This window comes from Sander vitreus, chromosome 7 (genome assembly GCF_031162955.1).
Source record: "Sander vitreus isolate 19-12246 chromosome 7, sanVit1, whole genome shotgun sequence".
NCBI lineage: Eukaryota > Metazoa > Chordata > Actinopteri > Perciformes > Percidae > Sander > Sander vitreus.
Window position 1 is genome coordinate 11,057,737 of NC_135861.1, and position 27,831 is coordinate 11,085,567.

Genomic DNA, 27,831 nt, shown 5'->3' on the forward strand with positions numbered 1-27,831 from the left:
GTGTGACTTTAATTTGTTTGCCGTTAGTTTCATTTTTAGAGAGAAAAAATGTCTGTAAGCAGTTAGAGAGGCGGGAAGAGATTAATTTCCACCACAAAGATTTGCAAACACATCAGTCCTCTGGTAACTAACACCAGGTACGAGTCATTGTTTATTGGAAGAGGAACACTGAATCATGTTTAGTCATAAAAAAAAAATAAAAAAAGCATTTTCCAGTAATGTCTTTTATTTAAAATGCCTTTTATTTTCCTTGGAACAAAAACGGACCTCCTTTTTACTATGTATTAACTAACAGAGTCCAACAAATGCCTCAGGAGTGACACTATCTTGTCCTTCCTTGTTGGCTGTGTTGTTTCCCCCTTTTGTTCCATGATAGGGATGAGTGGAGCTGAGCAGGCTTCCCCTGGCCTGCTGACTGATAATATTGTCATTTGTTTTTGCTTTGTCTCACCACTCCCTCACACAGCATACTGTCTGTCAGTCAGTCAGCTTGCATACTGACTGACATACTCTATTGTTATCTCAATTTACCTAATTAAAACATTTAGCATCATTTGCATGTGTGGACTCCCTCTTTTATAACACGCTTTTGAGGCGGGTTGTGAAAAGCAGCTACTGTATGCGCAAAAGCAGTATTTCAAAGTCCTCTTGGGGCATAGCTTTCGAGTGTTGCACCTATAACCACACCCAAAAGTCACAATGTACTGACCACATCCTTGAGTACACGCCTATATCACTGCAAGGTGAGAAGTTAAACCACTAGAGGTCCGCAAAAACAAGATTTTCAGGTTCTGTTGGTGTTTAACTCTTAGACTGAACTATTTCCTTTCGCTTCATTATTCAGTCTGACGTGGCATAGCTTTTCTGTGTAAGGCAACTGTTTGCTAACAAGTAAGCTTAAAGGTACCCAGTGAAGTTTTCTTGTGAACAAACAAAAGTTGTGTTCACAATCAGTGTTAATCACCAAAACGCATTGTGTGTATCTTTAAGCTCTAACAAACGTGTTGAATGCATTCCCTCGCCATAAAACACTTTAAAACACCTGATTCCTTTAAAAAACATTTTGAAACCTGCATTGTTTACATCCATATTTTCTAACTTGTAATATGCATCTACTTCCTTGCCTTTGTGTGTGTATAGGTAATTTTCTACAGTATAAGGTCATACAATGTCAATGTACCGTTTACAGCTTGTTCTGCTGCCCCCTAGTGACCAAAGCAAATCAATGAATGCTACTATTACAAAGTTTGCCTTTGGTCTTGACCTAATCAAACATGATTTTAGGTGGCAGATCACAAAACATTAATTATTCATTTTATAAGGGTGGTTTATAATGCTAAGCAATGACTTACCAATTGCACTAGATCAGGGGTTATTTTGGAAGACAATAACAAACGGCCTATCTTAGTTTGAAGGAATATCTCTTATCAGGTGGAAGCTTTACAGTACATAATCAGAGAGAGAGGCAGATCCACACATGATACTATTAATACATTAATGTCAGCGGGTCTGGTATGTACAAAATGTGAACCATGTGGACTCAACCATGGTGAGTTATTTTATTTACACAAAAAAAAAAGGCTAAACAGGAGGGGCGAGAGGGGTGAGTGTGTGTGAGAGAGAGAGAGAGAGAGAGAGAGAGAGAGAGAGAGAGAGAGAGAGAGAGAGAGAGGGTGTGTGTGAATACTTGTTTAGTTTCAATCCAAACGTCGCTGACTGCATTCTTCTCTTTGCGTGTGGTGCGAGCAGAGCGTCGGAGAGAGAGGGACGGAGTGAGAGAGACATACATAGGCTACAGAGACAGCGAAATTAGAGAGTCCGAGAAGAAGCTGAAACTTCACTGCAGACGCTCCAGCACAGGTTGGTTCCATCGCTATAATATCCTTATGATATTTCTGCATAGGGACTTAATAGTGTCTGCGGGACTCAGTTTTGACCTTATTATGGACACTATTAAATCTCCATCATCACCATAATATTCATCCACGCGTTGGTTTAAATCAATGTAACTTGTAGTTGTGCAGGGATTTTAGCACATGCCGGATCTTCTCTGGCTCCCTCCATTCATCTTTTTCACATAAAACCCGCAGACCATATTGATGTTAAAGCGCGCATATACCACTATATTGGCGCACTGGCATCGATATCAGCAGGCGAACCAGATTAATCTATTCTTCACTAGATGTATCGGCTTTATTGAGACACTTGCATTGCAAACGGTTGTTCCTTTCCTGGAAGCATACACGCAATAATCATCCTACTGTCCAGTTATGTGGATGAAACTGATGATTGCAGCAGAGATTAAAAACCAAAGGGAGCTTTTGCGCAATTTCCAATAAGGATCCACTCACACGTACAGTTACAAGTTTAGTGATAACGATTATTTCCACATGTGTGATGCACTGTTACTCGTGTTCTGTTATGTTCCTGTCATATGCAGCTGAATTGAGCCATATTTCCCCGCACAGAATGCTGCAAGAAACGTTGCCAGATATTGACGATAAAAAAAAACTGTGTAGGCTACCCGCATTTTAAAGCAAGACATGAATTACAGCTTTTCAAAGGCCTAATAGCTCACCAACAGCAGCCACATAGTTTACTCATGTTTTATTGACTAATCATCAATGGCTGTAACCTATTGAAGTAGCCTACAAGCTTTCAGGTTGTCAGGTGACTAAACCTGACAAACGACACCCGATCCCCTCAGGAAATAGCTTCATACCAGGACTATTTTTATTATTTTTTTTTACCTCCGGCGGTTTCTCCTCATCATTATGCTGCACATAGCATTAACATGATCCAATACTGTATATCCCGCTGGACCTGATGTCAGGAAGCACCATGTGTGTTGCCAGAGAGAGGGGAAGGGGAGTGTGCTTCAGAAAAAAAGAGGAATACCTACATAATGATTATTTGTGTGTGTGTGTGTGTGTGTGTGTGTGTGTGTGTGTGTGTGTGTGTGTGTGTGTGTGTGTGTGTGTGCGTGTATGTCTGTATAAAATATTTTCAATTCAAATTCATTGATAGGCTAAGTGATATTTTTAAGTAAATCATTATGCAACGAACAGGTGTGCGCTCGCACGTGTGAGAAAGATGTTTTTAATATATTGAGCATTTCATAGCTAGTGAAAATGCAAACAAATCCAAAATTTAAAAAGCATCTCATGTATTGTTCCCATATAACATGCATGTATGGTTACACTTGGCTAGGCTATCATAGGTCATTCTATTCCTATTCTTTTTTTCTTTAGTTTTTATGGTTTGTTTATCTTCCCTTACAGTGTGTAGTTGTGGTATTGTGGACTTTGAATAGTCTAGTAATGTGCAAACCATTGTTGTTTTCTGCTGGCAACACACTTTTGGTGTTATAATGATGGTCATGACAATAAAGCTAATTTGAATGAGAGAGAGGGAGAGAGAGAGAGAGAGCGAGAGCGAGAGAGAGAGAGAGAGAGAGAGAGAGAGAGAGAGAGAGAGAGAGAGTGAGAGAGAGAGAGAGGTTGAGACAGAGCGGTCTCGTGACGTAACGCCCGTCGGACACTTGACAACATTGCCTCACGTGTATACCGCTAAGGATTGGCCTACATCCGGCAAATCCAACTAATCCCCAAAACGCAATCATTTCCGACGCATGCCACGCACTAAAAAATAAATAAACAATGAACGCCGTGACCGCCGCCACCTGCCTGCTCGCCGCCGGTTTCAGCTGCTACTTCTACGGCAGCGATGTGTTGTCATCGCTCCTCCGTGTCTCTCTTGCAGACCTCTCCATGCCCGAGCCGGGAGCGACTCCGCGGCGGAGCCCGCAGGGAGTTCCCTACACCGACCTCCAGCACATCGTCAACGCCGACGGACTGCACCTGTTCTGCCGTTACTGGGAGCCCGCCGGCCCGCCAAGGTCAGTAAATAACGGAGCGAAAAACTAGCGGAAAGTGTCTCTGTTTTACTGTATCGTCCCTCTGTGTGTGTGTGGGATATGTGTGAGATGGAATTTCCTACGCCAAGAGTTGATGTGAACATGGTTGCTTTCAGTTCTGGAGTCACATGAGGACTTCCTTCATGTTCATTTTTAGTGTGCACAGTTGGGTTTGTATTGTAGTTTCTAACCCTGTCTGATCAGTGCATATGTCTGAGAGTGCAAAATTAACGCCACCAAGTGTGTATGAATCCACACTCATCCTAGTTTAACTCCCCCCCTCCAATCAACAATACAAAATGTGTTATTACTCGTATTTAATCGTTGTTACCCTTCATATGGGTTACGTAATGAGGAGTAACACTGGCTTAAAAGTAGCCTACTTTGTTGAGCTTCAACTCAGTAACTCAACAGTAATAAATGCACATGTAGTAATTTGGCCTAGGTCCATGTTTATAACAATACATCATCCTTACATCTTTATTAAAGTCCTGCTCTGTCCCCTTATTTAAGTAATCAGTTTACTTTTTAACAATACACAAAACATCACTAGGTCAAAATTATTATTTAATTACGACTTCCAATAAGTGCATTAAACCATGAAGGTACAAACTCAGAACAGCAAGAATCACATATAAGAAGTACATTAGCTTCAAACAAGCCAAACTACAAAGAGACACATGTAAGTGCATTTGTAGCCTGCTGTAATGAAAATGAGACAGCAGAATGACATTAGTAAGAAAACAGGAAATACAATAAAATCAATCTAGTCATCTGGACAGTTTAGTCTCATTCTGGGACCCAAACTCGTTAAAAACATAATTATGTTAATCCCCTCATAGTGGCGACTACCAGATGCACCAGTCATACTGGGTCATGACCCCGTTTAAAAAAGACCCAGGAACAGTTACTTGATCAGTACATTTACATTTATTGTGGTTGGAGATCCTCTCCATAGTTTACTATTAAAAAATAGTGAACAGCTGAAAAAACTAACTTTTTTTAACTTTGTGTGTATGGCTTACTAGATTTACAACATCACTGTGTTTGAGGAACACACAGGGAAACGTTAATTGGTACAGGCGTTGGTTTCCTCCTCACTTTTTGAAAAACCCAACTTTCCAAGCATGAGGAAATGCTGGCTATCAAATGACAACAGCTGTATCCTTATACCCATAAATCCTTGTGTTTTGAGGTTGCTCCTTGTAGTTGGTATGCACTCTCTGCCGTGGCAGGGCATGAAACAGGACACAGATGTCATACTTAAGCTTGCTTACAAACCACACAGTTGCGTGCATTGTGAGAGCACAGGAGGAAACGGATGTGACATAAAGGCCCACAAAACATCTGGAGTCAAGACATTACTGATCTCTCTCACACAGTCATGAGGCTCACACATCTCAGTAGAGCAGTGACTCATTAACTGACACTGCTGCGTAATTGTTACATAAACTGCGGTTCAGAGTTTACAATAGCAAGTGTGTATGCATTTGTGTTTATTCTGCAGTCATCCGGGATTTATTCTGTATTTGTACATGCGGATGCTTGTATATCTGTGTGCAGATATCTGTTTATGTGAGTAGCAGATCGGTGTTTTTGTGGCTGGATCGAATTTCTCTGCCTGATGCACTCCGGCAGCCCTTGTTTAAATGTAAATGTACATGATGCTGCTCAGGCAGTGGAACAAACTTCTGACCTTATAATTTCCCACAATGCCTGTGAGGACAGAGACCTCACTGTGGTCACACAGAAGCCCTTTCCCAGACCCATGCCCACATCCCCTTATGACACTACCTGCTAATATATTTCAAGCTTGTCAACAAAGAAACTTGGAAATAAATAACAAATTCTAAAAAAAATGTTTCCTATCCTTCCTGCCAAAAGAATCAATAAACTGGTTTTGGCATACCATAAAAGCTTTATTTTTCTTCTGCAAATCATGTTTTTTGGAAGTGAAAAGCTGAATCACTGCAGGCTTAAAATAGCTGCAGATCCCTCTGTGTTGTAACAGTTTTAGAGCCAAGGCTTTGGATGGCTTATATAAGAGCGCTCTCGCTGACTGCCAGCCGGTGACCATGCTAAAAATGCATGCAGTCATGGTACAGAGAGGCATGCAAGACTCCATAAATGTTGTGTATCGTAATGTGTATATCCGTCGACCAATGTGTGCTTTTATAAGATGATAATAGCAGATATTTGGTGGCCTTTTTGCATGCATCATACTCAAATTTGACATTTTTGTCACCACGAAATATGAGCATTCTGCAGTTCCACAAAGACTGTATAGGCACCGCAGCGCAAAAAAGGTTTAGAAGCATTTAGACTTTCACAGGATAGTTCAATTCTTCACTGAATCCCAGACTAAATTATTTTACCTGCGGTAGGTTTACTCCACTTTTACGAGGTGACAAAACAGAAGCTGTTCAGTAAAGTCACACCCTCACCATTACCCAAATTTGTGGTCTTACTCTTATTATGCTGTTGTCTCAGTTTATCTGAGTAAAATCGTTGGTAGAGTGAAATCAGCATCTCCTGAACATGCTGCCATCTAAATCTCTTAATGCAAAATCAAAGTTACACACAGGATGTCATCAGAGAGTAAAATTGCTGAGCAAGTGTCACAAAACAAGACACTCCAGCCTGGTGTCTATCCATTGACCGTAAAAATAATGGATCTTTACATTGCTTGTTTTGTCCAAAACCCAAAGATTTTCCGTTTACTATCACATAAGACAAATAAAAGCACTACATTCCCTACAGTTGAGAGAGATGCTGGAACTGGTGAATGTTGGGACCTTTTGCTTGAAAAATGAAAAGTCTGAAAGATACAGCCATAAAACCTATGCAAATCTTTATTTGAAATGTTTCTTGTGGGGATGAGAATAAAATATGGTCAAAGGTCACAAGCTCCTGAAAAGCCCTTTTACTAGAACCAGGATGTAGGTGAAAGGTGGAGAGGCATCCACAATGATTGACAGATGAACCCACATGAGGCCAGCATACCATACGTGCACTGCACACCTGTGTATTCACATGACAAACATAAATCATTTTTGCATATGACTGAAAGTCACACACACACACACACACACACACACACACACACACACACACACACACACACACACACACACACACACACAGTTTGTGTAAATAGGTCACACTGTTATTTATGTTTTCACTTATGGTGCCAGACCATTTAATTTTCCTGCTGCTCGCTGCTGCTGTCAGGCTTGTCAGTGGAGGATACTTTACAAAGATAAAAGCTCTATAATGGCTTCCTTTGTATTTGCACTTGGGGGCAAATTTGGGCTGAGTAATGCAGTGTATAAAATATTAGGGCCACTTGTATTCCCATAAAACTCATTGAGTAGGTGATTCAAAGTGCCAGCTGTGATCATTTACTGTAAATTAATTTAAAAAGGAAACAGAGAACAAGTCAGCGTTCAGTTTTCATTCCACAGTTGCTCGTACTCACAGTGACTTAACAATTTCATTAATACTGTAACAGTGAGCTAGATTTACTGCATCAGTAACATTACAAGCAACGGCTGAGACATAGATGGTGTGAATGGGAGTGTAAATAATTATCAACATATTTCAACATAATCAACATATTTTGATTTCCAAAAATAAGGTGTCTGCTGCTATAGAGATATGTTAGATGTTATACAGTATATTAAATGCAGTTGGTTTATGGGAATGTCAAATGTTGCAACAGCAAGTAGAAATAAGATCCATCAAAGAAAAATACAATTACATAAGAAGAGAGCAAACGGGTTATGCAAACATGAAAAGTTGCGAAGACAAAGGTGTGGAAATACAGGATTTTTCAGCAGTAACAAGAAGGGACAAAATAGCAGAGGTAGTATTTTCTTTATTTTATTGAGGCAGTGTTGGTACATGATAAAAAGTAGACTCGTAAGAAGTCCAATCAGGATAATAAAAATCCAGTCTCCACAAGGTAGCAGTTTTCAGCTATGAGTGGGTTGACTTTATATGTGCATCTCTTCCATGACCTCTTCACTTCCTTCGGGTCTTACTCTGACATTTAGTTTCCTGTTAACGTTCCACAACAGGCAGATGATTGTATGTTATAATTGCTGAATATAGACAGTGACTGTTGAGTTTATATCGTTTTCGGCAATTGCACCACAAATGAAATGCCTCTAAGCTCCACCGTATTACGATCTCTTTGGTCTCTTGGAAATTTTCTTCTGTTGCCGCTTGCTGTCTGTATGTCATAATTTCTCTCCATCACAATGCAATTTCCTCTGTCTCTCTCTGTTGTGTGTTTTTTTCTGCACAGCACAGCACAGCATGCACACACACACACACACACACACACACACACACACACACACACACACACACACTTTCTTTTCCATACCAGTTTGTCACACTTCATCCCTCTCCCAGACTCCATCTCATTTTACAGTTATTCTCTGTCATATCCATTTAGTTTTGCTCCAAGTGCATCAAATCTCACTGTCACCTGGGAATTCACGGGTTCTTCTTACAATGTCTGAAGGTGTCTTATACACTATTGAAATGTCTTGAATTGAGCAGAAGTTATAATGCAACTACTACTCGCAGGGCTAATTACGGATAACCGTGAGTATGCTAGCCAGCTGGGACATGCTATGTGTTGTGTTAAAGGAGAATTCCGGCCAATTTTTACGTTAATCTTGATCGCTATAGTTACGCGAGTACTTTCGATAGAAAAAACCCGACACGAGTCAGTGCAGGCAACACGGAGAAGCTGCAGCTACGTACTACAAGCGTCCCCTGAGCTAAAACGGCAGTGGTCGGGGCAAGTTTTAGAGTGGCTTTGTGCCTCTTAACAGACACAAAATACAATTAATATGTCTGTGCCACATGAACAGGGCCCTTACGTGTCAACAAGACGCCTTTTCAACTCAGACATTGTTTAAATTCACCTACCCTGGTCCCTGTCTCGATCCTGCCGGTAGCTAGCTTGCCCTGATAGCTGTTAGCCGTTAGTTGCTCATCATATGTAAATGGACTATTTTATATAGCGTCTTAACGACTACTCAAAGCGCTTTTACATAGTACAGGAACCATTCACCATTCACACACATTCATACACTGTGGCCGAGGCTGCCGTACAAGGTGCCACCTGCTCATCAGATAAACATTCACACACATTTACACTCCGATGCGCAGCATCGGGGGCAACTCAGGGTTCAGTGTCTTGCCCAAAGACACTTCAACATGGGACTTTTTTTTCTTCTGTAAAGTGACTAAGTGACTAAACTACAAAAGTGCTTTATACATTTGATATTATTATTATTATTATTATTATTATTATTATTATTGGGATACTCTTTATTCAGTTTAAAATTGGGCAGACGTTGTGGTTTCTTTATTTTAGTTTTATAGTCTTAAAGTTTGGCTTTTCAAAAGCTGCTGATGTCCTGTTTCCTCTCTGTCTCACATATTTCTTCTCGTTCTATCTTTACTCCTCTTCCTTTTTCTTTCCCTTTAATCTTTGTCTCTAAATTGCTATACACATCCCTATAACTGTACATTCACTTAGTCTGCACTTAACAGCACTGATGTGGTCGCCTACACACATACTGTACACACACACACACACACACACACACACACACACACACACCATTACATTCTGAGCAGTCTAAGTCTATTAATCGTATTAACCTACCAGTGTCCGGTCCGTCTCGTCCTCTGGCTCCTGTCCAGTCTGGATGCCAAAACCTTCAGCTTTAATTTAACACCACAGTTTATATAAGAGCACATCAGCAAAAGCGAATTACTGTAAACATATTTACATGGTGTTGAACAGTTGCCACAGAGAATGTCACAATTAACATTTTAAAATATTATCAAATCAAATATAATGTTTTAAGTTATTCTGCCTGATTAACCCTCGTCCTAACCGATCAGGTGCAAGAAAACAGGAGAGTCAGCATGGTATAAGCCACAAACATTTTGCCTTGTCAAAAACTTCCATGTTTCAGATGCCGGTATAGATTTTTGTTAAGAGGACATAAAGCAAAAATAAAGTGAGTGAATGTTATTTTTTTATTTTTATTTTTTATAGTTTGGATATCTGTGAACACTTATTTGCACAGAAAATAGATTCTGACATTGTTGAACACCATTGTGTTGTAAAGATGTTGTTAACTGTTCTAATACATCTACATTGTGAAGCATGAATTGGATGATGATGATATTTTACAATAATACACTGAATTACAAGGCTGTAGAGAACTATTGCAGACTTATATACTAAGGTTTTAACTACGTTATTTTAATGTAGTCAGAAAATGAGTCCCACTCCGGCCCTGCGGTATAGGGGGACTTTAACTGACATCAGACATACTTTCCATAGTATTCTTCTGTTTACTAATAGTTAAGCCCCTCACCATTGATTGTTTGTAATTCTGGTGATTACTGTAAAGAGAGGACAATTGAATTTAACATTTCTACACGTTTATTGCTCTGGACGGTGTTGATGATTTCTCAGCAGTGAGCGCAACTGTTGTAAAAGCCAGATTGTTTCGTTTGGAAAAACAAATGAACAAACTATGTAGGAACGACATGTTGAGATATTTGAAATACATGGATTATGTTGTGGAAAATAATGGAAAAGTCATGAATGTTAAATTAGGGCCACAGTAGAAAAACTGTTTTGTCTTTCCACCTTTTAAGTGTGCGCCTCTTTGAGCCACATGCCGAAAATGCTTAAGACGTTTGCTTTTCGTGTAAAAGGTGCAGAATGTGGCATTCAAGCACAGTTGGAAGGTTTGTGAGTTCCTAAATTAGCCAGTCAGCATTGCATTAAGGGGATTAGGGTCTTGGCTTTGTTTTGGGCCTGTGGTTGTTTGGAGTAGCTCTGAGTAGAGCCAGAGGGAGAACTAAACTCTCTGAGAGTTTTAATAAGGCTGGTTATAAGCCATGTTGTTCCAGCAACTGAAACTGGTGTGGGAGACAAGTGGGTCTCTAGTTCCCATGAGAGATGAGAGACTAGGACAGAGAGAGGGTGAATGAGAAAGAAAAATGAAAAGCCTCTTTTCTTTTTTCACTTTTTTTTCGACGTTTTTTCCGACTTTTTTTTCAGTTTGTTTTTGCTTTTTCCAACGTTTTAAATTGTACAATTTTCTTCTACACATTTTCAGCACTTATTTCTACATCCCATTTTTTTCTGATATAAAACAAAAATTAAAAAACGTGCTAATGTGACCCGAAGTCAACACAAGGGTTAAAGTAGTTTACACAAAATAATCAATACGTTTCTAACCAGAGAATAATCATGCACGTGATAATGCACAAAAAACATCCACTTCTGAACATTATTGAGCTGAATATATCTAGTGCTGAACCTATTTTTCAATTAATCAATTAGTTGATCAACAGACTCATTTATTTTTATGTTTGGGTTTTGGACTGTTGGTTGGATAAAACAAGCAGTTTTAAGACATCACCATAGGAACTTGGAAAGTGTGATGGGCATTTTTTTAATAGACTAAACGGTCACTTGATTAAAAAAGTAATTAAAAGCTTTATCAATAATTAAGATAATCAATACTTTCAGTCCTAAATATAAAACATTCCTGTACAACACACAGGCAAAGACACTTTGAAGGCGTTGTTTGGGATATTTGTCCATCTTTGAACGTTTCCCTGCTCAGTCCTGCCCCCACCTAATCATGATTGTCATGGCTACTTTGCCTTCCAATGGAAGTGAGTGTTAGCCTTACAATACCAGGGGCCTAAAGTTTAAAAATAGCTCCTATTAGGCTGAGTCATGAGAAACTCCTAAAATAAAGAGGTGCATGTCAGTTCTTATAGAGTTAAAGGCAGTTAGAGGACTCACAATCAGTCAAATGCTGCAAGTAGTTTGCCTGAGCAATACATTAAAGTACTGTAGTTGGTCAATATACTCAACAAAGCATAATTCTGCAACTGCACTGCCTCCATTTAGCCTAAAATGTGTTCAGAAACTAATTTTGTTGGAACTGTTAAAAGTCTTTTTCAACATTTGTAATGCTGCCTTGTAAATAAGTCTTTTTACACATCAGCCCTTCCTGTAGCAAATACTTGACTATGACAGCCCAGGGTGTAGAGCATTCCAGGTTCAGGGTGATGTCTAAGTAAAGTAGTACAATGCTCAAATGTCACAGCCTATTGAAGTAACACTTGTTCCAAGCAAATACCCCTTGAGCCTTGCCAGACCACTTTTAGCAAAGTGGAAATAGTGGGCTGGCTCTGCACGGCTGAGCCGACATGCTGATGATGCCTGAATATTGTCACTAGCAGATGCCTGTATCTGAATACATGCAGACATCTGTTAAGATTATATTTCTGGGTAATTAAATCCTTTATAAAATGCAGACTTTACATCTCCCACTGTTAGCTGTCACCAGACGTATTGCCTTTATTTGATTTTTTTATTTACTCTTTCCGGCAACTCAGGCGTACCTAAAACTGACACTGACAAGACGGAGACAAAAAGTGGGAGACAAGAAGAAAGAGAGATTATCAAGCACACCAAAGAGGTATTTAGAGCATGATGGATGGAGAGTCTTAGAGAAAGAAAGACAGCAAATTACAAATGTAACATTACAACTGTAGTTTCCATTGGAGTGTTGGTCACTGTACAGTCGTCTTTACAATGAACCCAGAGTAGCCCCATTAATTCCCTGCTGCCCCTCGGCATGTGTGTAACAGAACATTGTGCCTATACAAAGACACTCATTCACACACAAAAGCGCGCACACACACACACACACACACACACACACACACACACACACACACACACACTCGTTCTGAGCCAACAAGTGTAGAGGAAGTCTTAGCCCGAGGCGATGGCTTTTCTAAAAGGAGGGAAAGATGTGCAATCAGAGCGATTTGCTAATGAAGCCTGATGAACAGCTAATCTTATTCTACACTTCTACCAACCCACCTCACACCCTCAACAACTTTCTCCCTGTTTCACTCCATTCCCTTTTTCTCTGTCGCTGAATACATTTGGGCTAATTGTCTGCTGCTGATTGAAGCTCACATGCTTCTCAGCACCGCTGCTGCTTAGAGAAAGAACACTGCAGTGTTTCAGTGCTGCTCTGCTGCTTAATATGCACTGATAAAAGAAGTAAAACCTTATACAACCTGGTCTCACAGCCTGTGCATTAATTAACAAAAGGTCTCTCTTTCTAAATAAACATAGAGTTAACCACCATTTTCTTTTTTAAAGAATAGAATCTTTAGCTGCTGAATGCCTGCTGCTTAGTGTTGATCAGGTAGTGTACAATACGGAAACAGCTGCATGCTGCGGCTGAAAACGACCCTATGAGAGCGAATAGACTCAATAAAAAAGTTTTGGTTGCACAGCTTGCTAAACAATGAGCTGAAATTGTTATAAAGCGCCGTAAAGCTGAGGACAGATTCAGGTGATAATTCTCTGTAGGTTCATCAGTGTGAGCGAAACCTTTCACATTGCTTTTACATTGTCATTTGATACATTGTTATTAAAAACATATTGATAGCCACTTTCCATATCCACATCTGTTTCTCGATACTGCATAAACTCCTAGTACTTCTTAGAAAGCTTTGGTTTGTTTTGACACAGGTTTGCCTCATTGAATTGAAACATCTGCCAATGTGCGAAGTACAAAAAAAATATGAGCAGGGTAGGGATAAAACACAGTTACTCCACACCAGAAAACACAAAGTCAAAAGAAATCTTCTTATGTCATTTATATGAGAAATGAAATTCCAGTGCAAAGTACTGCATCATTTCCAAAATCAACAAAATGGTTCTGACTCAAACCAGCAGGAAAACTGCACAGGATATTTCATCTGATGTGTTTATTTCCATGCAGCCTTATTGAGTGAATACATTATGAATCACTGTTTAAAAAGCACTTGGATGGAAACTCAGCCACTGAATCTGCTGTTCTGAAGAAATATTTGAATACAGGCTTCATTTTTCTGCACTTTTGCTGAATGTTTTATAGGAGACATATCATGAAAAACTCACTTTTTCATACATTTTGGTATCTGGAGTGCCTACCAACCCTTAAACTGTGAAATCAGACAACCCAGTCAGTTTTTTTGTGGGCTGTCTAGATCACAAAACATGGGATTCGGGGCGACCTTTAGCTCACCTGGTAGAGTGTGCGCCCCATGTAGGCTGAGTCCTTTGCAGCATCCCAGGTTCAAACCCAACCTGCGGCCCTTTGCTGCATGTCATCCCCTCTCTCTCCCCCCTTTCCTGTATGTCTATAATATCTAATAAAAAAGAAAAGCCCCCCAAAAAAATCTTTAAAAAAAAAGAAAACATGGGATTCAACAAGCCATTCAGATTTGGCTCCTGTTCCTGTCACATGCAGGCTTATTAGAATACCCCCCCCCCACCACCCTCCAGAAAACCAAACCATAGTTTCCATGGAAAGAGATCAGGAATGTCAATGCTGTTTTCTGTTACAGCCTATCAGTGAGGATTCTTTTTCAGATTATCATTGCATCAGATTGTTCGTATTTCGTCCTTCCATTTTTCTGCTCTAACTCGTCTCCACCGCATCAATTCCTCCATCTCACAGCCCTCCTCCCCGCTGTCCTGTACTGGAGAGAAATATAGTTTAGCAAGTTTAGGAACAGTTTGATTAATCAAGGAAGGATGAAGCTCCCATGGAGAGAAACGCAAACAGTTGCTGTTTGTCTGTTGTTTGTGCGTGGGAGAAAAAAAAAAAAAAAAAAAAAAAAGAAAGAAAGAAAGAAAGGGAGGCCAAGTGTAGGTCTGCCTTTGTGAATTAACTCTTACCTCTCCTCCTCTCAGGGCTCTGGTGTTTATTGCCCACGGGGCCGGGGAGCATTGTGGGCCGTATGACGAGATTGCACAGAGACTGAAGGAACTATCCCTGCTGGTATTTGCACACGACCACGGTGAGTCACAAACATACACAATCAATTACATTAATACGCTTACTTACACCTACACTCATTGTTGCCCCTATGTTCATCAGTACTTCAAACACAGAATAGCTTGTGCATAGCTTTAAAGAAAGCCCATCAGCCCCCTGTGTGCCTAATAACCATCATTGTTAATTGTTAAGCTGTTAGGGAAAATTTATTTTGTGGTGTACATTGCTCTTGTTCTGACGCAGTGCCTCTGTGTTTGTAAGTGTAGGTGTGGAAACTTCACAAATGTTGGTTTGAAGTGTGAATGAAACTTCTGGCTCTGCTCAAGTTTATGTGAAATCCTGTCATGCTGATCCTTCAGCACTGGGAGAACTGGTTCTGAGCTCAGACAACAGACCTGTCACACAGTCAACTGTGGTTGAGGCTTTTAGCTGATTCTCATGGCCAGAGTGACTAACCATAAGCAGGTAACGGTTTGGCATCTGGTTATGTCAAGGAACACCAAATCCATAAGGCAAAGAACAAAAACACCCCAAAGACCTTAAGTGTGACAAAATGACAGAGAGATTCACCTTTCTCGGAGGGCTAAAGACGGCATACAGTAGCAGCCGTAGTAGGAAACTGATAATTACAACAACAAAAAACCAGAAAGTTGTAAAGTTAATATTACAAAACACAAAAAAAGGATTATAATCAGACAATCAACACCAGTTGTTGATGCTTTTATGATGGCCTTTTTGGCTGAATTCTTGTTTTTAGCCACACTAGCAGCCAGTGACGGACTGGGATCAAAAAACGGCCCTGGCATTTGCAACACACTAGCCCTATTTTTGTCATTAATCTGGCTTGGAAATTAGTAACTCTGCTTTCCGAGTGTATCTTTCCACGCACTTTGACGCAGTACAATCTTGAATATTTGTGGCTGCATGCATAAAATAACTTATCAAAATTAGCCAAAGCCAAATTATCAGTAGTGGCCCATAGGGGTCCATAGGGGGGCGGCCCTTCTGGCATTTGCCCAAATTCCAGATGGCCAGTCCATCACTGCTAGCGGCATCATGGCTGTCAGTCCACCACTTTGATCCAGACTGGAATACCTCCACAAATACTGGATGGATTGCCATGAAATCTGGTACAGACATTCATGGTCCTCAGAGAATAAGTCCCACTGACTTTGGTGATCCACACACTTTAAATCATCATGAGGTTGACATTTTTGTTTTTTAGTGAAATGCATAGGTGAAATGTCTACAAAACTTTGGATAGATGATATTTGGTACAGACATTAATGTCCCCCCTCAGGAAGAATTGTATTTACTTTGGTCATACTATGACTATTATCCGTCGGCCATCATCAAGCTAATACTTTGATCACGTATTTGGTAAAGAGAGTAAACATTGAAATCCACCTGTCAAACATCAGCACGTTATTTTGTTAGTTTTTGCTACCATGTTAGCATGGTGATGTTAGCATTTATCTCAAAGCATTCCTGTGCTTAAGCACAGCCTCACAGAGCCACTAGGCTGTGGACTCTTTGTCATGATTAACTAACAAACACTGCTCATGTTTCACCATTTGCTGTTTTCCCAACTAAAGTGTACTGTATGTTCACTTTGAACAGAAAATGTGAAATCAGCTCTGAAAGAAGGATTTAAAAGAAACAAAGTGTCATCTTGTTAGTAAATGTAATGTCAATCTCTTTTCTTTTACATTTCTTTTACAAGTGCTCTTAGCCCAGACTGTGTGGTTGTACTGGTCTTAGATACAGTGGAAATATGTAAACTCATGTGACTGTGCAGCAGAGCCTCAAAAACAGCAGCGTGTGTGTTCAGTAAACTCATCTACAGACAAACAGAGAAAGAGAGACTGAATAATAATAAGTAAACTAGAACTGCAAGCAGTTATGACAGGGTAGACGACCCGGGGAGCGCGCAAAAGTGGGACCCAAAGCATAATGGTGGGGAGGCAAACGTCAGGAAATATCAAGAGGTTTGAGCCGCAAGGTCTGTGGTACATTGCCATTGCAAATATCCCATTAACATTGATTGAGTAAAAGGGCGAAAACTGGTCTACGTTGATTATAGCGCCCCCTTATGGCCGATCTTCGCCATATTTGGTACAGAGCCTCAGAGCAGCATGCCAAACTAGCATCACAAGTTTCATGTTGATAGCAATTACTACGGCAGAGAAATTGCAATCGCAAATGTCCCATTTACATGCATTGAGTTATTGGCCAAAACACATAAACGTTGATTATAGCGCCCCCTAATGGCCGATCTTTGCCAAATTTGGTACATAGCATCGTAGTGGTATGTTGAACAACAATACCAAGTTCTGCACTGATAGGTATTAATTTGCCCAGGATATGCTAAAGTTCGTGTTTGGTAGCTAGCTACGACATTTTGTTTGTTGGTAAATTGCGCATAGTTTAACGTATCAAAATTCTTTTGATAACTTTTTGTCAGGTTGGTCTGGAGATGCTACGTACCAGGTTTTGTGCAGATCGGTCACACGGTCTAAGAGGAGTTCGAAAAAGTAGGTTTACGACAACATTGCGATTTTTCACAAAAAGGTCTAGGCGGAAATGGGCGTGACCTATATCAGGAGATTCAGCTGAATTCAGGGAACGCGTGGATATGTTTATTTTTAATGTGTGATGTACGGTTTGGGAGTTATAGGCCCAAACGCGTTACTTCTGCCATAGCACCACCTAGTGGTGGAAGTGGATTACATCTTTTGTCTGAGGTCCTTGCAGGGATCTGGACCAGTCCTCAAAATTGCACCCTCCCCCCCCACCATGTACGGTTTAGGCTGTAGCGTGACTTTTATCAACGGAAAAATAATCTCTAGGAAAACAATAGGGTTCCACAGCTCCGCTGGATCTGGGAACTGCGTTGGCTTGAAAACGCAGTTCCCAGCCCCCTCGGGCTTGGACCCCTAATAAAGTCCCAGCTAAATGTAGAAATATTTACAGAGGTAGACATCTCAATAAAGAGCTGGCTGATATCATGAAAAAGAGAATGAATGATGAGGATGTACTCACGCGGGTGCAGTTTGTCAGTGACTCGCCGTAAAATGTCACACTGTTTAATGGAAAATGGAACAAGTCCCTGTTGACACCAGTTTTCGATCTATTTATCGCGTTCTATCTCTCACACACACACACACACACACACACACACACACACACACACACACACACGCACACACACACACACACACACACAAACACACCGCCTTGAGCGGCCCCCGATAGAGCAGCAGTCGAGATATTTCACTTATTTTTCCTGTCACACTTTTTTCTGGCTCTCATGTATTTCTTTCTAATTATAGAATTTTTAGGTCTTTTTTATTCACAGCCTGCACAGGCTGAAGGTTTCTTCCATCTGGCACATACTGCAGCTATTTACCAAAGACCAACCTCGAAATATGGCATGGTGGCTGGTTAACTCACTCAACAGAAAAATAAAAAAATATTTTGGCCTTTGTAGAATGTGGATGCAGAATTGTTCACATATCACTTGATGTGCATTAAAACTCATTCTACACCAACACTGATGGTGAAATATTCATAATGGATTGTTTGTGATAGGCAAAGATAACAGTATACACAGGACCAGCCTAATGCTGTTTGGTGATGCTCACCATGTTTCATCGTGTTTGTCCCATCATTACATTATAGGAAAAATAATAGAATTGTGACAGTTAATTAGATCAGCGCTTGCAACATTTCTGGATTGATTAGCCTGTGTAAGATTGTTTTTCCTACAAGCTTTTTTCAGAGTAACTTCCCCAAGAGGCCATTATCTGAAAGAAATATTTGTTTGTTTTCAGACATTAAAAAAGAGATGAAAACAGACACACACACACACACACACACACACACACACACACACACCATAAAACAGCCATCATTTTTACAATTATATACACCTAGCACTTCAACACAACACTTTACGAAACTCCAACATCCATAAAAAATGAAAGTTTGTTAGCATTCCCATAGCATTACAGTACACAGACTGAAGTTTATCTGCAGCTTCACCCAAGCCTTTGTTCAATATAAAACAATTATATTATTACAACTGTGTTTTACTATATTGTTTGTACAGCAGCCTCCACTTATGAGTGCCCACATGAGTTATAGTTCTTGACAAATACATTAATAAACACTTATATCTGCTTACAGTCCAAGTAACTCATCGCGCACGCGTGTGTGTGTGTGTGTGTGTGTGTGTGTGTGTTCCAGAAAACAACAAAGGATGTAGATTCAGCAGAGTGTGAGATCATTGGTCTGGCGTAGGACAGTATATAGTGTGCATCGGTCTGAAGTGTGCAGTGCTCCATCACTCACTGCTGCCGTGGTTTGACATTGATTTCCACGCTGCGACGATTGCTTCAGTATTGACGAGGAGAAAAACATATAGCATGAAGACATCCTTGTGTATGTGCCCCACATACACAGTATTTCTAAACACACACACTTAAGATTAAAGAGCGAGAGCAAGAAGTTGTGAGCTGCACATGTTGTGAATGTTTAGAAGCTCAGTGGTGTTATTGGTTCAGTGGTCGCCATGGCAACCCACCTCACCTCTCAGCCACTGCTTCAGAAAGCTCGAGGAGAAGACACACAATCTATGTATGTATGCATACACACAAACATATTCATAATTTTTTCCTCCTCTCCATCTGCCAGTCTAATGTATTCCCCCTCTGTCTTTGTCTGTAACATTATTTTGCAATATGTACACTTCTACACAACCCGGATCATTAAATAATGAATTTACAAACAGAATATCAATAAATGCAGATGCAAATAATTATTACATTCAAAATGAGTTGAGTCTTTCCCTCCTCTTCTTATTTCTCGTTCACATCCCTGTCATCTCTGCTAATTCATCCATCCTTATCCTCACTGCTGTCTTTCACGCCATTCGGCCCCCCTTTAGGCTCCTTCCTGTTTTTCATCCATCTCTTATAAGGTTAAATAATTGTGTCACATGTTCGAAAATGAACACCACTAGGAGAGAAAATATGAGCGAGTGTTTATTAGTGTAATACAGCTAAACTATTGGAAATAATGACAAGCTAAAAAGGGTTTTAAATCCTTCTGGGGTTCAACTTTAGGAAAGAGTTTCTAAGAACGTCTCTCATCCTTCTCTTCATTCCTAGCTTATAGCTTTAGCCAATCCAAACCAAGACCTAAAAATGGTGTACAAATATCTCAAAATGTCTGTCTATGCAGTTGTAAGAAGTAAGGTATTTATTTGTGTCTGTTTTTTTGTTTAGTCTTTGTGTTATCTTTTAAATTCTGTATCTCTAAACTATTACAATTGCCCTGTTCAAATGGTATGTTTAAGTAAGTGGCTGTGACACTAATTTTTTTCTTTCATGGGCGTAAATCTGATCTAACAGTATGGGGGGACAATAAACAATTTTTGAAGGGGACACAAATAATTCAGCCACAATTATACTCGTAGAGGACGTGTACGCAGATGAAAGTCTTAATACTATCATTAGTGTAGCATGGAGACTGTACCATTATCCTTCTTTTCAGCGTTTCTCTTGATTCAATGAAAAAGCTGACTAAATTGACCAAAATATTCTTCTTTAAAACCATTTATTTATTTCTAAGTTGTTTACAATCAAGCCACAAAAATACCTTAAAACGTAATGACTTATTTTGAAAATATTTCCCCATATAAAAGAAATACAATGCTTTTGTACACTTGTTAAATTAGCTGATCATAATGTAAATTAGTGAGCCACTGGTAAAGCTCATCTGCTCACCCTGACAGCCACACACCTCCAACAATATGAACTAAGCTCAACACACTTACCTGAGACTCTACACCTGACTGTCCCTGGTCTCCCTGTTCCTCAGTTCTTTCTGTCTCCTTTGCCAGTGACATAGTGACGTTAGTATTTCCATAAGCACCCATTCTTATAAAGATGTTACCAAATTGTCTTGATATGAGGACTTAATGTACTTACTTGGCGTTTTGGTGTAAGCCTACTGAAAAAGGATCTTATGTCTGTTTTTCTTGTCTCTTGTCATTTTATCTGGGCAACAACAACACAAATCTTTAACGTCAGATGTCTAAATATGAGTTCATAGGTTCACCACGCGGTCATATTATAATTATAAAATGATCTTGCGTCCTCCACATAAATATTAGGTTTCGTCTGGGACAGAGGATATATATTTAACTGATCTGCCACTTAACTTCATATTGAGCAAAACACAACTGTAGATCTTCAATATTAACCCTAATGTCAGTTCACACACATAACGTTAGGCTTATCGCCGTGGTAACGTTAGTTGTAGTGGGTGCATTTCTATCCAACAAGCTATTAAACAAGCTAGGTAACGTTACATTATATTACACTAACATAGCGAACTTTTTTGTCATGACTAATTCATTAATTACTCAGCATCATTTCTATTTGAGAAAAGAACAACTTCATCCGATGTTTAATGTGAATAAAATAGCCTTGAACCGCCTACTTACTACATACCTGTCACTACCCGATGTGACTGTGAGTCTAGTGCAGATCCTAAGGTACGGCAGGCAGTGGACCAAACCACTGTGAGGCAAGGGAGGGGGGACTCAAAATGTTTCTAAACGTAAAAACCATTTTTTGGGGTTTGTATTGTTTTACTACTTACACAGATATTTTAATTATACATCATTATATTATTTATAATACACAGCAATGTTTTAATGATATATCTATGGGGGGACAACCATTAGATGGGGGGGGTCCTGACTCCCGACTCGCTGGGATTTACGCCCTTGGTTTTTTTCCTTTGGAGGTATTAAAAAGGTCTTTAAAATCAAAAGATATCTTGTTGCAGACAGTACCAGTTTCCTCACATCGGTCTCTTCTTCTTCTCTCTGCCTACACAGTGGGCCATGGTCAGAGTGAAGGAGACAGGATGAACATCAAAGACTTCCAGGTTTACATCAGAGACTCCCTGCAGCACATTGACCTGATGAAGTCGCGCCACCCAGACCTGCCTGTCTTCATCGTGGGTCACTCCATGGTAGGACACTTTCCATGCATTATTTTGCGTTTCATTTAAATTTATTTTAATTAGATTATTGTTTTACAACAAACAGCTCTCAGGGTAGTAAAACTCCTGTTCTCAAGGTTTTTTGATTCTGTTTTGTTTGTTGTGAAATGACATCATATTTTTTCAGAGCCCCTGGTTTAGTGTCCTTGACACACACACACACACACACACACACACACACACACACACACACACACACACACACACACACACACACACACACACACACAGAGACAGCTGCATGAAATTGAAGGGCAAGCCTTGTTCAAGAGAAACACCAAGATCAGTGTTGAGAGGTTTTCGGTGACAACGTTCAAATGAAAGAAATGGCCCATGCTTTTATTTCATTATAAAGTGGTTTAATGTCCCCAAATAGTCAGCCATGAAAAACCAGAGTGCATTGACTTCCTACAAATCCGACAGTAGAATAACAATAGAATCAAGGTGTTTTAATTTACTGGCACTTTCAAGAAAAAAAACTGTATAATGCAGTACTTGGAATGATTGCTTTAAATGATATTGTATTTGGTTTGGCTCGGTCCTAGCACCAGATACATATGGCTGTATGATGAGCAAAATCCACTTTTCATCTGCAGGAAAACATTTCGGGGTAGGGTTGCTGAGTTGGCTCTTCTCAGTAAACATACCTTTTACATAGTAGCACAGATTCGGCACAGCATCAGTGACCTGTGGGTGTATTTATTGACAGAGAAGAGACACTGTGCTCACTTTCCACAGCCAGTTCAGGAATTTAGGTAATGTTTAATGTAAATGTACTGTTCTACTGACCTTCTGTGTCTCGGACTGTGTTCACCTTTGTCCTCAATTTCAGGCTTCTTGGAGTATTGCAATATGGTAAATACAGCAGTGGGACTCCACATTTTCTGTGTATAAAGGTTTTCTTCAGTGAGAATAATGTAGGATTATTTGCACTATTATTCATAATTCTGTCGGTTATTTTTCAGTGAGCTGATTAATTATTAAGTTTAGTCTCATATTTTGGGAACTACACTTATTTGCTTTTTTAGTTACGAAATCAATATCACTCATATATCTGTTAAATATGAAGCTACAGCATTACATGTTCATTAGAGAGCTTTAGATGTGCTGGTAGGTAGATTTTGTTACCTTTGTATAGTGCTAGGCTAGCTGTTTCCCCCTGTTTCCAGTCTTTGTACTAAGCTAAGCTAACAGGCTGCTGGCTGTAGCCGTATATTTCATGTACAGACGTACATGAAAGTGGTGTCAGTCTTTTCATCGAACCCGCTGCCAAGACGCAGAAAGCATATTTCCCAAAACATTTGCTTTAAAAAATTTCCCACAGCCCAACTTGTTTTATCTGTCGACCATTATAACAAAGATATAAACAGGCAAAAGCAGCAGATCATCACATATGAGGAGCAAGTGTGTCATTGGGGCATTTTTGCAACTTGTAATGATTGCAACTATCTCTGGTCGAACGACAGCAGCCAGGCAGTGATCGCTTGAGTATTGTCGTCACAGTGAGGTTGCCAGGCAACCAGCACTATAGTCAGAGGCTCTCAGCACCGAAGTACTTTTGTTCTTTAAGAAACACTTTCAACACGTAACTCTAAAACCTTAAAACCACAATTTCTCATTTTTACATTCAGTTGAACTTTGGAGAGAACCAAGCTAGCTGTTTCCCCATGTTTCCCATCTTTATGCTAAGCTAAGCTAATCGCCTCCTGACTCTGCCTCCATACTCTAATATTTAGGTATATGTAGTGTGATGCATATTGTTTTGTACAGTGAACATGGTTTTACATGCAAAACAGTTGCAATGCAAAAACGTATTTAAGAAATCATTAATTTACCATTTGCTTGAGCTTCCTATCACTTGAGTTCAATTTAGGGAGACCAGAATTTTTATATAGAAAAATAACATAACGCATGGACACAAAATGCATCAAGGCCAGGTTCAATTATTGACAGAGCTGCATTCAACATCACGGCCTCTTACTGTTGTACTCAGTCCGTGACCCACTAACTCTTGAACACAAACAGTATTGATGAGTTATATAATAAATGATTACTGTCAGTGTTTGTAGGTCCAGTTTGTTATGTCAGAAACATTTTAGGCCAAACACAAATACACAGTTTTTAGTCTTTTAGCTCACAGCTGGAAGACTCTTTCTAAGCAGGAACACAAAGGATAAATTCATTACAGAACTGTTGTGCCATGAGACGCGTGGAGCCTTGTTATCTCGCAGCACAGCAGTGATTCAGTATGCTTGTTGGATTCAACTGAGAGAAAAAAAATTTCAGCAGATATGACAAAAAATGAGATCTACATTGTTTGAAAATATATATCCCCATATGTTCGAGACATTGAGCTTTTAACTTCAAGGCAACCCTTGTTAGTCAGTAACCCTGCCTATTAAGGCATCATTTAGGGGTATACGTTAAGTGTCTTTAATGTTAATTAATACTTTATTAATGCTTTAGCACAGTAATGAGTCATTAATAAGAACAACTTTTGTGGGAACAGTGCCTTTTCCTGGTAGCCTAGAAATCTAGACGCACCCTAGCGGCAGCAAATGTAATTTGCAGCCAGGGTCAGTGTAGCAACTCTCCGTTGGCTTGCGAGCTGGAAAAACCAAATTCTGGTCAGGCCAATCACGTTGTGTATAGAGTCGGTGGGTGGGCTTAACATAAGGACAGCAGAGTTGCGACTGTTCCGCGTGAATTCCCTGCTACTTGAAAACAAAGAAGATGGCTGCTGCTGCTGGCGAACAGCAGTCTTTCGAATCAGCTTTGGCCACGACTCTGGAAGACTTGGAGTTAAGCACTGAAGTCATTCTTAAAAAAGGAAGATGTGTTTGGAGTTTTGCCGAAGGGATACTGCAAAAGTTGAATCTATCAACTAGCGTTGCTCTGGTTGGCTATGAATGCAGAGGGAATTTGAAAGACAACCGTTTATCCCGCCCCTCGGATTGAGCCCTGCCAATGGTGAGTTCCCAGACCCAACATCATGATGTGGGTCTGGCTTGTCAGGCTATTTTCCTGGTGCACTGTATGTACTCCCTCAGCATAAGACTAGCTTTGTCTTTATAGCTAGCTCGTTTTATTTATCAGGAAGACCCCCTCCATGGGCTCTTCCATCACTTAGCTGTTTGGAAAAGAGCTGCAGAACATCTGGAACAAGATCCGTTTCTTAACAGCTTGTCATTCATTCATGACTTTGCAATCACAAGAATTTAGGATATTCCGGTTTTCTCAAATCCCCATAAAAATGGTCAAACTAGAAGAATGCGTGCCAATTTTACCAATCACCAAACTATTTCTGCATACAAGTCTTTTCCAAGTCAAGGTCAAATAAAAACCAAGGCTGTGTCTCCTGGGAAGGACTGGTTTTGAACGTTTGAAGCTTTCATAATGACTTACTAACACTTATAGTTTCAAACCTGATGCTTATAAAGCGATCCACTACATTTCATCAATGACTTTGTCATTTGTATCTGCACACTTAACAGCTTATTAGAAAGTAAGAAAACCATAGGTGCCTAATGGATTAACCACATTGTTTATTGATTTGTGTGCATATGCTATCACAGCATTTCTTTTAATGATAGAAATGTCTTTTTTGCAGATTCAGACAATCTCCAATCCAGTGTTCAACAATATTTTTTTACGACCCAAATATTGTTTAATTCTATGGATTCTTTGGTGTTTTACAGCAGACTGTCTTCCATTCAAGAAAACAGCTTCTCTTTGTAAATGAGGTCATATTCAATGCAGTCAGTTGGGCTTTTAGATGCTTTAAACAACACTTCATTTCATTTTTTGATTATGTTTTTGCAAACCTTTTATGGCTCATGCTTTACCGTGCAGCAATACTGTATTTATATAAAGACTGATCCTGAGTAAAAACAATCTGAGGTGGAGGCTGAGCGTCTGTTTAGACTGAGTCTCTGTAAACATTAAGGCAGAGCTGATCGAAGTCACAGTGCACCTCCCTGCTTTCTTACCTCTCCCCTCGTCTTTTTCTTCTCCCCTCTTCCCTCTTCTCTCTGTTCTTTCCTTCCTTCTGTACATCCCTCCATCTGTGTAATTTCATTAGATGTTTGTACTGTGCTGTCATGTAAGCCAGTCCACCTGTCCAACCATCACCTATTTTTCTTTCCTGTCTTCTCTTTCCTCCACAGTTTTCTTCCTTACAGTTGTTTTGCTTTCATTTCATTTTCTTTTCATTTAATAGTCCTTTCTTTGTCTTTTTTTCATCCTACTTCATTCTTCTCCTCCCTGTCCTTTTTTCATAGCCTTTCTTCCTTTTTATCTCCTCTCCTCTCCTCTCCTTTCCTTAGAAACAAATTGAAACCAGACCTAAAGTTTGGGAAACCCCATCCAAATCAAATGTTGTGTTGCTGTGTTTTTACAGGCCTTATATCCCAACTTCCCAGTGTTGTGACTACTTATCCTGTTTTTAATTAATATTTGTTTAACGGGGCCAGGATGACGCAAAAACTACAAGAGCATGGAAACACCCTGTGGATTCTACAGTATGTGCAGAGATGCTGCTCCAATGATAACATCCTGAGGATACTGTGAAGAGGTTAGCAGAGACCAGCCACAGTGTAGATTTTAGCCCTTTTCTCATATGAACTCCAGACAATGTCCATCCAGTCAGGTGTGTCCGAAGTTTCCCGTTCTCACATGTAGCACATGAGGAGATTTACTGATTTACTACGCCACTGGAAATTTTGGAAAACCTTTTGGTTTAGGCGAGGGATGCTCAGAACATGACGTGGATTACACCGCGGTCACGTAGCCGCTTCATAATTATATTAACATGCTTATGCCGTTCCTTGAATTTGTTTGACAATTTCGCCTTCAGAGCTTACAGTCAGAAGTTCCCGAATCTCATAGTCTCTCCTGTTATACATTTTCGTTGGCGACTTTGTGTAAATCACCATTCTTCCCTTTCGTTTTCTTCCCTTGAGCCCTGATAGAAACTTCCACTTGCATGCAGTGAATTTTCCAGACAATGGCCTGCTCTATTCACACTTTGGGCTCAATCGGACATTACACGGTCTTTTTACCAGGAACCTGGCAGGCCATAATCAGATGCTACTAATGACCAAGAAATTGCATTGTGGTATTGTTAGCAGGAAGTAGTATACAAGCCATTAACCCTACTTTTTTTTGCACGATTGCAGACTTTTTGAGGGCAGGGTATAGTGAATACATTTAATTTGCTCTCAAAAAGGCAAACCGTAAATGAAGTGCACCATACACAGCCTATACCTGCTATACATCAGCATGGTAGTATTGTTATTGTGAGCATGTTAGCATCCTGACGTTAGCGTTTAGCTCTAAGCACCATTGTGCCACAAGTGCAGCCTCACAGAGCTGCTAGCATGACTCCAAACTCTTCTGTTCTCTTCTGTAAAATAAGTGAATAATTACAGTAGATCATTTTTAAAAGCAATGCAAGCTGATGTGAAGAATTAGTTAATCATTTCTCAGAGAAGAATCACAATTCTCACAAAAGATCTAAACATGGACGAGGGAACACAAATGTGAAATGGTTAAAACGGACAAAATAAATGACAGTTACAAATGGTCAGCTTCTGTGTCTGAAAGACCATACTGACTATTTCACAGTTTTCTCTGCATCTTATTTGTTTAAGCAGTAATTCATGAATTGGAGCAGTTTGTTGGTGTTGTATAAGCTCATGGGAATGCTGACAAATGCCTTCAGCTCTGGTTCCTTCTCACTCTTCCCCATTTCTCTCCTTCTCCATTAGTGTTTCCTTGCCAAGGTTTATTTGTCCTACATTCTTAGTGCCAGAGTTTTATGTAATGTTATGTAGTTTTGTCACTGTTTAGGGCCTTCAGTGTATTTGTTCAGCTTGTTAGCCCTCCTTCTCTCTCTGTATCTATTACTCATTTAGTTTCTTCTTA

The 27,831-nt window shown here is 39.9% G+C and overlaps 1 protein-coding gene across 2 annotated transcripts in view; it reads left to right on the forward strand.

Annotated features, from left to right (window-relative positions):
* Positions 1-1,694: 1,694 nt before the first annotated feature.
* The window catches only part of mgll (monoglyceride lipase), a 37,952-nt gene continuing 11,815 nt past the window's right edge, over positions 1,695-27,831 (forward strand). Inside the window, exons 1-4 of one of the 2 annotated variants that reach the window (XM_078254561.1) lie at positions 1,695-1,860; positions 3,763-3,898; positions 14,745-14,851; positions 21,740-21,876. In XM_078254561.1, coding sequence (XP_078110687.1) covers positions 3,771-3,898; positions 14,745-14,851; positions 21,740-21,876 — 372 coding nt within the window. In that variant the 5' untranslated portion in view covers positions 1,695-1,860; positions 3,763-3,770. Of the gene's footprint in view, positions 1,861-3,554; positions 3,899-14,744; positions 14,852-21,739; positions 21,877-27,831 lie in introns of those variants that run through there. The other variant, XM_078254560.1, reaches the window with a different exon arrangement.